Source organism: Mobula birostris, chromosome 2 (genome assembly GCF_030028105.1).
Source record: "Mobula birostris isolate sMobBir1 chromosome 2, sMobBir1.hap1, whole genome shotgun sequence".
Taxonomy (NCBI): domain Eukaryota; kingdom Metazoa; phylum Chordata; class Chondrichthyes; order Myliobatiformes; family Myliobatidae; genus Mobula; species Mobula birostris.
The window spans coordinates 40,538,427-40,555,559 of NC_092371.1; the positions used below are offsets into that span (position 1 = coordinate 40,538,427).

Below are 17,133 nucleotides of genomic sequence, written 5' to 3' on the forward strand. Positions count from 1 at the left end.
AAAATTATAAGGCTAGCAGGAAGGAGCTTAAGAAAGAAATTAGGAGAGCCAGAAGGGCCCATGAGAAGGCCTTGGTGGACAGAATTCAGTTAAACCCCAAGACATTCTACAAGTATGTGAAGAGCAAGAGGATAAGACATGAGAGAATAGAACCAATCAAGTGTGACAGTAGAAGAGTGTGTATGGAACTGGAGGAGATAGCTGAGGTACTTAATGAATACTTTGCTTCAGTATTCACCACAGAAAAGGATCTTGGCAATTGTAGGGATGACTTACAGTGGACTGAAGAGCTTGAGTGCGTAGATATTAAGAAAAAGCATGTGCTGGAGCTTTTGGAAAGCATCAAGTTGGATAAGTCACTGGGACCAGACGAGATGTACCCCAGGCTACTGTGGGAGGCAAGAGAGGAGATTGCTGAGCCTCTGGCGATGATCTTTGCATCATCAATGGAGATGGGAGAGGTTCCGGAGGATTGGAGGGTTGTTGATGCTGTTGCCTCATTCAAGAAATGGAGTAGAGATGGCCCAAGAAATTATAGCCCAGCGAGTCTTACTTCAATGGTTGATAAGTTGATGGAGAAGATCCTGAGAGGCAGGATTTATGAACATTTGGAGAGGCATAATATGATTAGGAATAGTCTTTGTGAAAGGCAGGTCGTGCCTTACGAGCCTGATTGAATTTTTTGAGGATGTGACTAAACACATTGATGAAGGTAGAGCAGAAGATGTAGTGTATATGGATTTCAGCAAGGCATTTGACAAGGTACCCCATGCAAGCGTTATTGAGAAAGTAAGGAGGCATGGGGACTTGTCCAAGGGTACCTTGCTTTGTAGATCCAGAACTGGCTTGCCCAGATGGCTTGTGTTCTGCATGGAGGTCGGTGAGCAGTGGTGTGCCTCAGGGATCTGTACTGGGACCCCTTCTCTTTGTGATTTTTATAAATGACTTGGATGTGGAAGTGGAGGGGTGGGTTAGTAAATTTGCTGGTGACACAAAGATTGTGTGTGTTGTGGATAGTGTGGAGGGCTGTCAGAGGTTACAGCGGGACATTGATAGGATGCAAAAGTGGACTGAGAAGTGGCAGATGGAGTTCAACCCAGATAAGTGTGAGGTGGTTCATTTTGGTAGGTCAAATATGATGGCAGAATACAGCATTAATGGTAAGACTCTTGGCAGTGTGGAGGATCAGAGGGAACTTGGGGTCCGAGTCCATAGGACACTCGAAGATGCTGCACAGGTGGTTAAGGCATACGGTGAATTGTCCTTCATCAATCGTGGGATTGAGTTTAAGAGTCGAGAGGTAATGTTGCAGCTACATAGGACCCTGGTCAGACCCCGCTTGGAGTACTGTGCTCAGTTCTGGTCACCTCACTACAGGAAGGACGTGCAAACCATAGAAAGGGTGCAGAGGAGATTTAGAAGGATGTTGCCTAGATTGGGGAGCGTGCCTTATGAGAATAGGTTGAGTGAACTTGGCCTTTTCTCCTTGGAGCAATGGAGGATGAGAGGTGACCTGATAGAGGTGTACAAAATAATGAGAAGAATTGATTGTGTGGATAGTAGAGGCTTTTTCCCAGGTCTGAAATACTTCCTCCTTTTCTGCAGCGGTGACACTGTCCCTGATCAACAGTGCCATGCCCCCACCTCTTTTGCCCCCCTCCCCGTCCTTTCTAAAACATCTAAAGCCTGGCACTTGAAATAGCCATTCCTGCCCCCGCACCATCCAAGTCTCACTAATGGCCACAACATCATAGCTCCAAGTGCTGATGCACGCTCTAAGCTCATCTGCTTTGTTCATAATACTCTTTGCATTAAAATAGACACAGCTATTGTAAATCTAGTCAGCTCCATCTTGGGTACTAGCCTACAAAGTATGCAGGACATCTTTAGGAAGCAGTGTCCCAGAAAGGCAGCGTCCATTATTAAAGACCTCCAGCACCCAGGGCATGCCCTTTTCTCACTGCTACCATCAGGTAGGAGGTACAGAAGCCTGAAGGCACACACTCAGCGATTCAGGAACAGCTTCTTCCCCGCTGCCATCTGATTCCTAAATGGACTTTGAAGCTTTGGACACTACCTCACTTTTTTTAATATGCAGTATTTCTGTTTTTGCACATTTAAAAAAAAATCTATTCAATATATGTAATTGATTTACTTGTTTATTTATTGTATTTTTATTTTTTCTCTCTCTGCTAGATTATATATTGAACTGCTGCTGCTAAATTAACAAATTTCACGTCACTTGCCAGTGATAATAAACCTGATTCTGATTCTGTTCTCGAACCATCGGTTTGAGCGCGTACCTTCTCTATCACCTGCATATCCTCCCTTTCGCACTGTCTCCAAGCTTTCCCTATTTGTGAGCTAACCTCCCTTTCCTCCGTCACATCAGTTCGATTCCCACCCCACCCCCTCCAGCAATTCGAGTTTAAGCTCTCCCCAATAGTCATAGCAAATCTCCCTGCCAGGATATTGGTCCCCTGGGATTCAAGTGCAACCCGTCCTTTTTGTACAGGTCACGCCTGCCCCAAAAGAGGTGCTAATGATCCAGAAATCTGAATCCCTGCCCCCTGCTCCAATTCCTCAGCCATGCATTAATCCTCTCCCTCATTCTATTCCTGTACTCACTGTCACATGGCACAGGCTGTAATCCCAAGATTGCTACCGTTTGAGGTCCTACTTCTCAACTTCCTTCCTAACTTTCTATCGTCTGTTTTCAGGACTTCCTTCCTTTTCCTACCTTAAGTCATTGGTCCCAATATGTACCATGACCTCTGGGTGTTCTCCTTCCCACTTCAGGACATCGTGGACACAATCAGAAACATCCTGCACCTCGGAGGCAAGCTACCATCCTTGTTTCTTTCCTGCGACCACAGAATCGCCTGTCTGACCCCCTAACTATATAGTCCCCCCCCGTCACTGCTGCCATCCTTTTCCTTTCCCTACCCTTCTGAGCCACTGGGGTACTCTCTAGCATCTGCCTCTTGCCCTTCCCTCTCCTGACTGTTACTCACTTAGCTGTCTCCCCAGGCCCCGGAGTGACTACCTGCTTATAGCTCCTCTCTATCACTTCCTCACTCTCCCTGACCAGATGAAGGTCATTGAGCTGCAACTCCAGGACCTTCCACGTCTGACACCGAGCACAGAAAACTGGCCTCACACACATACTTCCTATCTGTATTCTACACAGATAACCTACCTCGCCCCGGCCTGTTATCGCCAAAGTCCCGTTGAGCCAAAGCTTTCCTACTCTGTCTCCCTCTACTCTGTCACCCGCTCCTCCGATGCCCACTTTATAAATGGTAAGACTGTTGGCCGTGTGGGGAATCAGGTACATGGAGCTGAGAAAAATAGGTAATTTCTCAGGTAAGGACATGTTCAACACAACTTTGTGGGCTGAAGGGCCTGTATTGTGCTGTAGGTTTTCTATGTTTCTATATTAAAATCCCCCATTACTATTGTACAATCCTTTTCTATCTTCCACTTTAATTTGTAGCCTTCAACTTAGCTACTTTTCAGAGGTCTGTATATAACTTCCATCAGGATCTGTTCACCTTTGCAGTTTCTTGGCTCCACCAACAATGATTCTACACCTTCTGCCTCCAGGAGTTATAGTATTTGTAGGACATATGATACAAGCCAGGCAAGGAATTGTCTGTGCCCCTATCATACACTATTTATAGGACTTAACATATAGACTAGTGCAGAATTAGGCATAGTTATTTGTATATACACTTTATGCATCACCATTGATAACTTTTCTATCACTTCTATTAAGTTGTCAAAAAAGGCAGGTTAAAAGTTGCATTTTTTTAAAAAAGGTATAATTTTGGAAGAATCTTATCCATTTCTGGAGGGGGTGGGGGTGGTCATTTTAAAAGAACTTGTTTCTCATTAAAGCTGAATAACTTAAATCTTAACAGCAAATTGGCCAGTATTGAAATCCTCCTCTCAAGTTAATTGCCATTTGCTTTCTAAGTTTTCCTTGCAATGCTTCCCACTGCTTCTCATCGATCTACTACCATCAAGTTTGCTGTTTCTGCATAGTTTAATTGTTTCAAATATTGTATCAGTCATTTAATCTTCCTTTTGAAGTACAGATGGAGCAACTTTTTTTTGAAAGTTGCAAATATTTAAACTAATATCGGTCAGATAACGCACCACCAGCTAGTTCTCTAAATGAATTGCAACTGGGACAATTTTTGCTATGTACATAGTGACATGCCCCAAGCAGCGTTTCAGAAGCTGATTTGTAAAGTAGCATTTTTGTCACAGCATGCAACAGGAAAGTTTTTACTTAAAATTTGATCCCTGTGACTAAACTCAATTGCAAAGTTAGATGTGAACTTCACTGTTCTGGGTTATTTAAGCAACGTGTTCCTTATTTTCTACTGGATCAGAGGATCTTAGTGATCAGTTTGGTCCAGAAAGGGATAGAAAAGAAATGTTGCTCTTCCTAATGAGAGAGAGAGAGAGAGAGAGAGAGAGAGAGAGAGAGATCATGATCATATTATACAGTTTAGTTTTTAGGGTGGGTTCCATTAACTGTTGCTATTATCTCTGCCCATAGCACTAGATGTTGGCCATCTGTTTTGTGATGATATGCACCTTCCTGATTTCCACTCCCATTTTCAGAATAAAGTACTGACCCAGAATTAAAGACTGGGTGTATGGCACTGTGGTTGGGTTCACCATCTTTCACATTGTCACCCAAATATTATTAAACTTAGTTTTTGAATGATAAGATCTGCCCTTTTAATAATGAGAAAATCTAGGATAGAGTATGGCTGACTTTGATTTCCCTGCTTTTAGTAAACAGATTTTAAAAGAGGGTAGAAGTTTAAAAAATATCTTATAATAATTATACAGATGGCCTGGAAAATGGGTAAAAATAATCTGAGAACAATTATTCAATTGGGTTGTAGAATGCTTACACGTTCTTGCTAAATTAATGGTTAACCTGCAATTATAAAGTAGGCCATATTTTGTAGAGAAAGAGAAACTTTTTTTGTACTGTTCAAATGAGCTTGAATTGCACAACTGAGTTGGATCTTTAAATTTGTACATTAGTGTTGTCTTGTCTATTTTTTTTGTTTTAGAAACATTGGTTCTAGTTAACGTGGGATGTTTTGTGCTTCCATAAAGCAGGTGCTGGTAATTCTGAAATGAAAATGAACGCTAAGTATTCAGCAGGTTAGGCATAATCTGGGGACAGAAATAAGTTAACATTTTGGGTCAATGCATGTATATTTCTAATTGGCTATTTTCCTCTATTTCTCCTAGCTGTTGCTGAAGCTTTATTGTTCTGGCCTAAAACAGGGAAAATTTAGCATAATGACCAAGGATTGGCTACAGTAAGGGATCCACCATGTATAACTTACAACCCATATTAGACTAAACAGTGAAAAACTGTTGTATGTTTTTAGGTGCTGTTCAAGTTCCTGCAGGTTCCTTTATCAGGGCTCCTCCTTGTCTGATTAAAGTGGAAGTAAGCGACCATGGAGAACGACCAGCAGGAAGTACTGCACAGTTTCTTACCCCATCAACTGTGGCTTCAATCATGCCACCTATATTGGCACCTCCACCCCGTCGCACACCTAAACAACACAACTGTCCTACTTGTGGAAAGAGCTTCTCCTCAGCAAGTGCTCTCCAGATTCACGAACGCACGCACACTGGTGAAAAGCCATTTGCATGCACCATCTGTGGAAGAGCTTTTACAACGAAAGGAAATCTCAAGGTAACTTGTTCAGATTGAAGAAAAAATGCTTCAGTGCATGTTAAAAGTCTTAAGTAATGGCCTGGATTTTCTGGTCGGTAGCAAAGAAACATTGCTTGTCGTTCGCCTGGTTGACGCCTATCCACATAGATTGCTCTGGTTTCTGGGGCTGATCTGTACTAATCCGGCATCCAGTCCAGCAGCTTCTGCAGGGGACCTTTGGCATCTGGACAAGAAACAGCAAGGCTCTTCAACTAGTCACTTTAAGACGCATGGAGTCTAAACTAGAACTATAAATTAGGAAGCATAAATTAATTGTAAATCATAAAGGAAGCCTTACATAAGAATTACAAAGATAGAGACTTAATTTTAGACAGTAATTTTCAACTTCTTGAACCAAAGAATGAATTCATTATAAAATTTCATTTCCCCAGGTAGTTTGTTTGTTTTTTTTTCTTTGACAGTTATACTATTTAAAAATTCACTTCCTCCTGAGTCGACAATACCAGTTTTATGGCAGAGTTAGTGGACAGCTTGAAGCAAGTACCCAAAGATTCAAAACGATGTTTTGCAGTGTTGCATCTATTGGCCCAGCCCTGCAAGAAGCAGGAGATTTTTATCAATAACTGGATCACTGAATTTAATTGAACATGTGCATACCATAGAAGTTGCTGACAGATTTTGCCTTGTACAACAGATTGTGCTGATGGTCCCAGCATTTTATCAAAACAGATATAATTCGGGCAAAGTTAATCTGCATCTCGATGAAATGTTTTTTTAAAAGTAATTTTGGGCAAATTTTCAACAGTATTTTTGGGCAAATGTGCTACCTAAGCTGGTACTGGGTAGCATGGACACGAGTTACAACAGGTTTGATCTCTGGTCTGTGGTGAATTAACTGATCTCAATACAGAAGTGGTAAAATTTGCTTTATTGCTCCAGTAGAGGGGTAAATATTGCAGTTTTTACAGTTGATAAACACTCTGCAGCAAAGAGTACAGAAATAAATTCACGTTGGGTGAAGAGCTAATCTCAGTTGTATTGTGATCTTGCTCTTTTCTCATTGGCATGAACTGAACTTCAGTAAATTGAGGGAAGTTCATACCATTGAAGGGAACTGTTCTCAAATCTGCTATTTTAAACAAATGTGGGAATCCGTGACTAGAAAAGCATCTTTAATGCATGCTTATTAGAAGGGAGAGAAAATTGCATCCTTTTATATGCAGAGTCAACACCTAAATAATATTTAACTCCCCTTGATTCTAATTAGAGAGTGACTGCTGCTGGAACTTTGCAACTAGTTTGTACAAATTAGTCACTTAGTAACTAAGATGCACTTTTGTTTTGTAGGTCCACGTTGGAACTCACATGTGGAATAATTCAGCTAGGCGTGGGAGACGACTTTCGCTGGATAGTCCTATGATACTGATCGGCAATGACCCAAAGAAGATTTCTGAGATGTTCCCGAAGGATCTAATGGCCCCATCAATGAATATTGAACCATCCGTTTGGAACCAATACACCACTGTGCTTACTAACGGCTTAGCTCTGAAAACCAATGAGATCTCAGTGATTCAGAATGGTGGTATCCCTCCCATCACGGTTAGTGTGGGAAGTGGTTCTGCTGAAAGCACCAGCACTGCAGTTTCCAAAATGGATCCATCCCAGTCTGGCATCAACCCAGCAATTGCTGACGAGGAAAAACCTAGCTCTGAAAGTGTTTCAGCACCTCACTTTCCACATTTTGTGGAAGAAAGCAAAATAGCTGTTAATTAATAAAGACATTCTAGCAAATGTGCAGAGTAGAGTAGGTTTTAGATTTAGGTTTTATGAAAAATAACAACCACAGACCTCAATATGGCTACTATTTTCATATAATCCTCAAATATGTAAAATAGTTTTTTTTACTGTAGCTGTCTCTAACAAAACTGCTGGGTACCTCCCTGAATTTGTGTTATGAGTACAATCATTGCTTTGCAAATTTAGTATATAAAACTCTCTGGGATTTATCTTTAAAAAAAAGCGGGTCTTGCAAAGTGAAGCGTTTACAATATGACTTAAGTTTACAATATTTGAAGTGTACAGCCTCTTTCTCATGAATTTTTACTGCAAATTCCTTATGAATCCAAAGATTGAAGTAAGTTCTGCAACTAGTGATAGTTTTGAAATTAGTAGAAATTGAAATGAATTGTTTCCATAAACTACTATAGATATGTCTTTGAGAATGTGTGTATTTGTATTTTGCTGTTTATACATTAACCATTTATGCGGGTAACTGTTCTAGAATGTCAATTGGTGCCACCTATCTACAATTTGACAACTGATCCATCAAAAAAATCTTGAATGAACTCTTGTTTTAAATAAAATACTAGAAAAAAAGATGTGTGTTTATAGGATTATGTATTTGGTGAGTTAAGCGTCCTTGTGTTTCTTTGGATTACTAGTCCAGGATTATAATAACCAGTTGAACAAATCCTCTGATACTCAGCTAGGGAGATTTTGGTATTTTTGGAACTGAGCAACATGAGGAGAGTTAAGTGATAGGAATGACATTTTCTTTCCAAGCTGAAGAAACAGTTTCAGTAATACAATTCACCTCGCTGTGTGTAAACTGGACCGTCAGAATAATCCTGATCAATGTGTCACTATATTCCAGTAACCTTGTTCATTGTGAGGAAGGGAAGAATTGGGCTGTGATACCCTCCAGAAAATTAATTTTCACATGCTATCAAGTAAAGATGCCAATGACACAAGGGTTTGTAGGCATCTACAGAATAATGATCTGGCATAAGTTGTGGCATCGAGAGAAGACAAAGGCAAAATTTTTATAGAAAAACGCATATCCTTTCCAGGACTGAAACTTTTGAAGCTAATCAATATTATTTCTATATGAAGATGTATATTAATTTCTATATGAAAATAATGCATGGACTTGGATAAATTAATAAAGTTATTTGGTCTTGGTATGTTTTTGCTGGGTGGATATGAAGAAAATGGCAAGAGGTGAAACTCCATAGAAACAAAGTCACATTGACATAAACCATCCAATTGGATATTTGTGATATGGTAGAATTGGCAGCTACCTGTGTTAGTTACGAAGGATGATGTATACCCCTATATATGTAGGAGGGGGAAATACAAATGATTTCTAAATTTAGAAATATCCAACTTGTTTAAATTTGAATTTGCCTTTTCCTTCTGCTTAATTGTGAGTAAAACAAGAGTGCATTCTTGATTAACTTAATCATATCCTGGTTAAAACCAGGTAACTTGTTTGGATGGTGCACCATTTGTGATTTAGCCAAAGGAGACCCACGTGTAGCATATGAGGGAAGTGGGGAGGGTGGGCCCCAGAACTTGAAGTAATTTTGTTAACTACCTCACTTTCTAATTTACTTGTTTTGTGTGTTTTTTGTGTTTTGTTTTGGTCATGCTGGTTACTTTTTTTGTAGACTATGACCAATTTTTGTAACAAGAACTGGCTTGAAGTAGATGCCTTGTGCAGTTGGAAACCAGTAAATGGACCAAGTTTGTTCTCTTTCGTTGACAGATTGGAAACATTTTTTTAATGAAATTCTCTTGACCTTTTCTGTGTGCTATAGTTTAACACTGAATGTACAACTGGAGTGCTGAACAAAATGGACACTGCCTTTTGGCTTACAGATGGAATAGTTTGGGACTTAGAAGACTGAGTAAAATTTCATTGCCTATGTGGAAGAGTATGCTACCATTTCAGTGCAGTGTTTTCTTTGGAAGATTTGAAATGACTGCTTCACTTTTGGCCTATTTTGATTTCAGTTTAATGGTGCTTTCATGGGTAGAGGACTGATATAAGGGTAACTGTGAATCTACAGAATCTAAATGGTTTACATGATAAATGGATTTTTTTGTTACAACATGTTGTCTTGAATATGCTGTCTTTTCATGAATGTTTTAGCAACTTTCTTTAGTACATCTGAATGTAAACTTGATTCTTTCTGGCATATGGGAATAAATGCAGAATAGCATTGTCACAATCACAGGTGTTGTTATCTTTGTGTGCAATAATTAAGTCTTAATTGAACATTCAAAACAGTCACCAATAATCTTATGACCCGATGGTGATTTTTGTTTTAAAACAGAAAATGTTGTGTTTGCTCCCTCATATTAGCTGTTCTTTAGTAGTTTTGAGAGAGCTCCAGTTTATTTCACTATCTGTGGGTTGGGGGCTGAAAAAAAATCAAGCATTTCCACTGTTCTCTCATTATACAGCTGTGTTTTCCAAGCTCCTGTGAAGGTGAAACCTCACCTGAACACTCAATCTGTGAACAGTGATCATGCAGGTAAATGCTTCTATTCAGGGCATCAATAGAATATGCCATCTGCAAAAAAAAAAGAGGAAATGAAGAGTAAATAAGATTGTTACTTGTAGAAAATGCATGAATGTTTATTCCATGATTGCTGACCATTTTTATTATATTTTTTGATGCATGATATTGAGCCATTCTTTACAGAATCCAAATCTCTTTTGCGTAAGAATTGTACTTTGTTTAGTGAGATGACAATGAAAATTAATTGCTGGGATGAAGTGTAGGTTCTGTTGGAAATAGATGAAGTTCTAATTGTATATCATAATCACTAAATATTTAGCTTTTTTTGTATCATCCTGGTGGTTAATACAGTTTTATGTTGCACTTGAACAGATGCTAAACTAAAGTCAGTGTAATCCTATGTTTTTTAATTTGACAAATAAGGGATATTTTATATAAAGTTTCACTTTGAACATGTTTTTAAGATCAGTATGAATTTTATCGTTGCCTGCAAATTCAAATTATTCCCTAATATGTTGAATTAAAAGTACCATAAAAGTTTAAGTAATGCTCTATTTCCAAGTATTGCAATTCTTTTGACTGATGCCAGGTTTCTGTTTATTTCAATGAATTAATATTTTTTTAAATCTGTTATAAATCCAACTTGTATAATTTTGCCTTTAACTCTAGATCAATCAATAATGAATGATGTATTGAGTATAATTATTCTTTTAAAATCATTTTTTTGGTACTGTAGCCATATACTTGATCCTTCTGGCATTGGAATAGTGTTGAAAGCTGTCACAAGAATATCCCTTCTCCAGCAGAATCTCCAACAAATCAGAAGTGTTGTGTCATTTTCTGAGCTACAGAATACCTAATTTTTAGAAGGTGTTTGGTAATTTAACCAACAGTGTCAAAAACCAATGTAGAAAGTGAGTGGATGACGCTACTTACTTTTACTCATTTTGTTTTTGGCAGTGGGGAGGCAGTTAATCTGTTCCTAGGTCTAGAAATATGAGCTTGGTTTTAAACTAAATACTTAATCGAGTTTCTTTGGCCACTTGCAAATTTAGGTCCCAGCAGCTTTAAAGGTGCAATTTTTTTTAAAAAGGGAGTTTTATAAATTGTTTCAAATCACCATTGATTAGTGTCTAAGAATATAGTATTAATTAGATTATTATTCATTGAGTGCTTCAGCATAGGAACAAGTCCTTCGACCTAAAATTTCCATTGACCTGCACCTGGACGAGGGCCTTCCGTACCCCTCGCATACATGTATTTATCCAAACTCTGCAATTGAACTCATTAGCCATGACTGCCTGCAGCTCATTCTACATTCACATCACCCACTGAGTGAAGATAGTCCCCTTAAATATTTCACCTTTCATCCTTAATGTATGACCTCTATTTCAAATTTCACTCAATCTCATTGTGGGGAAAGCCTATTTATTAACCATATCTAGAGCCCTCATAATTTCATATACCTCTGTTCCCTGGAGTGTAGGAGAATAAGGAGAGACTTTATAACTTCCTAACCTATTCACTTTCCCTATAACTCTGGTCTTCAAGTCCCAGCAGAATCCTTGTAAGTTTCAATCTTTGTAGAGATGAGAGATTTAGCTTTGTCATGTGTACATGGAAGCATACAATGAAATATGTCGATTGCATCCTCCCAAAATGAAACATCTCATACTTGTCTGCATTAAATTCATTTGCTGTTTTTCCAGCTGGTCCAGATCCTGCTGCAAGCTTTGATAACTTTCCACACTGTCCACTATGCCCCCTATCGTGTCATCTGTAATTTGCTGATCTAGATCATTGATTATGGTGACAAGTAACAACAGACCCAGAACCAATTCCTGCAGCACTCCACTCAGCAAAGCAACCCTCTACTACGACTCTGGCTTCTCCCTCTAAGCGAACATTGAATCCTGAATGACAATGAGCCTTCTGGACCAGCCTACAATGCAGAACTTTGTCAAAGGCCTCTCTTAAAGTTTGTGTAGACATTATCCACCGCCTTTCAATTATCAACTTTCCTGGTAGAGTCCTCCCAAAAAAAAAAAATCTGTAAATTTGCTTATTCTTTAGAGATGAATTGGTTGAAGGCTCTTTTTCTATGTTTATTGATCATGATTTGTTCACAATGGGTCAATTATTATACTAAGGTAAAGTGAAAGGTTTTGTTTCCCATGCCATCCAGCGAGATTATTCAACAGAAATACATCAAAGTTCCACAAAAGGCAATAACAGAATGCAGAACATAGTGTTGCAGATACAGGAAGGTGAAGAGCAGGTGGGCAAATAAAATGCAAATGCCAATGATGTCGATTCAGCGATCGAGTTTACACCACTTACTATACAAGAGGTCCCTTTCAAGAATGATACAACAGATGGAAACAATCCTTGAGCCTGGTAGTATGTATTTTCAAGCATTTGAATCTTCTGCCCAATTTGAAGGGGAGAGGAGAGAGAATGACGGAGTGCAGTGAGAATTTATTTTATTCTGTTGGTTGCTTTCCTGAGGCAGCAGGAAATATCAATTGAGTTGGTGGAGAGTGAACTGGTTCTTGTGATAGATCAAGCTGTGTTCTGAATTCTGAAATTTCTTGCAATCCCAGGGAGAGCAGTTGTCATACCAAGCATGAAGCATCTTGATAGGATCCTTTCTGTAGTGTGTCTATAAAAATTTGGTGAAGGTCATCAGGGACTAGCTTTTGGGATATAAAGGTGTTGGTGTGTTTTCTTGCCATAGTATCTATGGTTGGACCAGGACGAGCTAGGAACTTGGAGCTCTCCACCATATCCACCAAAGCATCATTGATGCAGACAGGGTTGCGTCAATGACCAGCTTTTCTGTTTTACAGGTATTAAGAAGTTGCCATGGCACCACTCTAAACTCTGTACCTTTTTTATATATATATATATATATATATATATATATATATATATATATATAGGGCTGAGCGTATGCATTCTAACTAGAAAGCAAAAAAAAAACATGAAAATGCTGTAATTGTGAAATATAAACAAAGTGATGGGAAAAACCAAGATGCTGAGACAATGATAATGGAGAAAACAAAATATTTGATGTCTTGACCCTTAATCAGAACTTCAGTGGTGAAAGGTCATCAATCTGAAACATTAATATAGTTTTTTTTCCATGGAAGCTTTGTTAATTGCTGAATAGTTCCGGTACTTTTTTATTATTAGTTTAAAAATGGATTGCATGATATTGTTGTAAAGTGCTTAGCGAGCAATTTTAACATCACCTAGAAATTGTCTAAAGAACTGTACTCTGGGTAATTTATGCCAGATGTGAAATTGGTCTGGTATTACTGATTGCCATTATATTATACACTCAGTGGCCACTTTAAGTACAGGACATAATTTTTTTTTAAAAAAGTGGTCACTGAGCGTATGTTTGTGGTCTTCTGCTGTTTTAGCCCATTCACTTCAAGGTTCGATGTGTTGTGCTTTAAGAGATGCATTGTTGTAATGCATGGCTATTTGAGTTACTTTCACCTTCCTGTCAGCTTGAACCAGTCTGGCCATTTTCCTCTGAAATCTCTCATTAACAGTGCACTCTTGCCCAACGAACTGCTCCTCAGTGGATGTTTTGTTTTTTGCACCATTCTCTGTAATCTTGAGAGACTGTTGTGTGTGAAAACCCAAGGAGATCAGCAGTTTCTGAGATACTCAAACAACTCTGTTTGGCACCAACAGTTATTCCACAGTCAAAGTCACTTAGGTCACATTTCTTTCCCATTCTGATGTTTGGTCTGAACAACAACTGAACCTCTTGACCATGCCTATACGCCTTTATGCATAGAGTTTCTGCCAATTGGCTGATTAGGTATTTGCATTAACAAGCAGGTGTACCTAATAAAGTGGCCATTGAGTGTATCTATCAAATGATGTGTTATGTCCACTAGACCATATAAATGGCTCCTTATTAGCTTTGCCACGATAGATATTAAACAGTCTTACTAGTACTAGATTCTCTGCTTTTCTCTTTAAAGAGGTAAAGTCACCCAAATCTCAAGTAATCTAAGGTCTAACTGGCCTTCAGAGGTCACTGCCCAGTGCTCAAACATCTTCTAATTGTCCATGCAGATTATGCTGCTGAGAACGTTGAATATTTCGTCCAATATTTAGGTATTGAGATACTCATTAAATGGGTGCCTGTCTTACTGGAGGCATCATTATGGCCATGACTGGCCACTTTGGTTGGATGTTAGATCAGTGAACAGGAGCGGGGAAACATTTATAGGGGGTACTCAGAGGTGGCATGTCCTTTAAACCTCTCCAGTGAACATCAGTGATCACCAACATACATGACCTTCTGCAGGACGACTTTCAGTAACGATCTTGAGCTGAACTTGTTTTCTCCATAGAGACCAAGGTTATATTGACCCTCAACTTCCACACCACAGAAACTTTCCAAATGGCAGAAAATTTCTGCTGTGTCTACAATTTTTCTGAATATCGTAGTAGGCCTTTTCGAATGCTGTATTTGCAATGAAATGTTTCCAAATGCTCATGGAATGGCATTTTGGACCACCTTTGTTTTAGAGTTCATGCCTGTAATGTTTAGAGAGTGCTAGGTACACGGATCACACTGCTAAAGGTGGTGGTGGAAAAAGATGTAATAGTAATTAAGAGGCTTTTAGGTAAGCACCTGAATTTACAAGAGATAGAGGGATTAGTTTAACTCGGCATCTTGTGTAAAACAAATATTGTTGGCAAAATGGCCATTCCTGATTTGTTGAAGAACCATACTTGTCACTGTGTCTTGCTGAGTCTCCTAAGCTCCCTCCATCCACTGTTCTTTGTTTCTTGCTGGATCTGAACCTTCAAGTATATATTCCTTTCCATTGAATAAAAACAATACTTCTAATCCAAGAGTGCATTGTGTATATTGTTGATTATCTCCTCAATCTCTGCTATTCTCATCAAACCAGTCCTGATTATTTTTAGCAGAGAAGCTGAGACTGTTCATTATGGAAGCCCATAATCTGTGAAGGCTTTACAGTTCCTGCAGACTGGGAGTTTACAGTGAAATGCTGCCTAAGAAAACTTGTCTTTGAAAGCTTGTGTATTAATCTTGCTGTGGCAGTGCTCCATTGACACAGATATTTTGGGGCAAGGTAGATGGAAATAAAGATGGATTGGACAGTTGTCAGTCATTCAACTATAAGCACCTCTCATGTTTGGGGTGAGCAGCTTTGTGGCCTTTAACTTGGTTGATTATAAAATAATAGGAGCCACTGCATAGACTGACCACTAGAGCTTGTCCCTCTGAAACAGTGTTCACTTTGACAAGGCCACAGTCCAACCACACCTTGCCAGAGGGCAGCAACCCTTCCCATCGCTGTATTGAAGTCACCCTGGAGGATCATCTTGTCTCCCACTTGGAATAGATATTTGACATTTTTTTATATATGAAAGGAAGACTTGCATTTATACAATGAATCACAAAGATATTTAACCTCCCCCTCCCTCCTCTCTCAAACAATAAACAAGTCTTGATCATAAAGTGAAAGACTAATCTTTAAGCTTGTATTTACTGGAATTGTAGGGAATTATACTTATTGGTGTGTATAACTTTATAATGTAGAAGCATAAGGTTTAAAAGTTTGTCATTCTAATATTTGTAATACAGTGTACTTAATCATTTATATTTTCAAATTGGTGAATCAACATCAGTCATATCCTTTGAATTTAGTTGCACCCTACTAAATTATCTAATTGCAGAAGAAGCATCTTTTCTGGTAAGCTACTGTGAACCTGCCGAACCAATAAACATCTCAAATTTGTTCAGCACCTGAAAATGATAAAGCATCTCAGGACTATTAATCATCTCAAAATTACTTCAGAATTGGATGACTGAATCTCAAGTAAAAGACCATTCTAAATTGATTTTTTTAAATCTAAAAGTAAACTATGTGTGTGTTTGTGTTTGGATCAGTCTAAATTTGCATCAGCACATGAGTCCGAACAAAGGACTTGCATATGTCTGTATGTACATTTTAAAATATAACTTTTTAAAAAAACTATGGTAAATTGGTTTTTACTTTTAACTTCAAATGTGAAAAAACATGCAAACCTGCGATATGGCAACAAAAATGCTTCCAGCTGTGCTAGCTACTTTTAAGTGGGAACTGTTTATGCCTTTCACAAATAAAAGAAATCACTTCACTCCTCATTGTTAAACTCTAGTGTGCCTTTCAAGGCCCCACCAGTCTTATTTTCACTCCTGATCATTAAATGATTAAAGAGCACTGTAAACAATGCATTCCTTGTGACAAGTGTGTATATTCGTGTTTTCAAAATCTGAACAAGAAGCCGTTTCAAATTAAAATACCTTCATTTCATTGTTTTCAAAACTGCTAACACTTGTAAATTGTGGGATGATGTTTATGATTAATGAACCTGACATGTTGCAAATATATTTGAAAGCTGAAGGAAAGTTTATTTTAAAAACAATTCATTAATTAAGCTACTGTGTTTGATATCCTTTTCAATTTTGTTGGCGGTCCCACTAGTGAATTTTTAAAGAGTAGTGCTAAACATGTTTTTTGTATCAACTCAATCTAATGTCTCATCTGAAATTTCACCTTGAACGAGGGATTGTTTAAATCTAAACAATCTTGAAGCGAATAAATTCGTCATATATTGTGGAGCTAAGCCTCACCAAGCAAGGCAATATAAAAATGTGTCTGTTTTCAATCAAAAGACCGTGGCCTGAACAAGGTCGGGACGCAGTCAAGGAGTACTCCCTGTTCTGACTGGTATTTAAAACATGTTTGTTTGGAAGCACATACCAACCTTCCCTGGAACGGATTGGATTTAACTGAGATACGGGCTTTCGCTATTATTAGTATTAGAAGAACCAAGTTCCTGAAACAGTTCATTTCCTCCGGGGCAGGTAATGGAGAAAGAATTGTGAATTTTTATGCAGTTGTAAGTATTATTACATCTAAGCTACGCGTGGCAGATCCGTCTTTGTGTTGATTGTCTCTCGTATCAATAAAACACCTTCAAACCGTTGCCGTGACTGTGCCCATATTGTACCTTTGACCCTCGCAGGCAGATCTAACAGACTGATAAACAACGAGA

The 17,133-nt window shown here is 38.6% G+C and overlaps 1 protein-coding gene across 1 annotated transcript in view; it reads left to right on the forward strand.

The window, feature by feature from the left end:
• Positions 1 to 7,495, forward strand: part of sall4 (spalt-like transcription factor 4) — a 49,069-nt gene extending 41,574 nt beyond the window's left edge. Inside the window, exons 3-4 of the mRNA XM_072276827.1 lie at positions 5,427 to 5,740; positions 7,070 to 7,495. Coding sequence (XP_072132928.1) covers positions 5,427 to 5,740; positions 7,070 to 7,495 — 740 coding nt within the window. The remainder of the gene's footprint in view (positions 1 to 5,426; positions 5,741 to 7,069) is intronic.
• Positions 7,496 to 17,133: the final 9,638 nt, after the last annotated feature.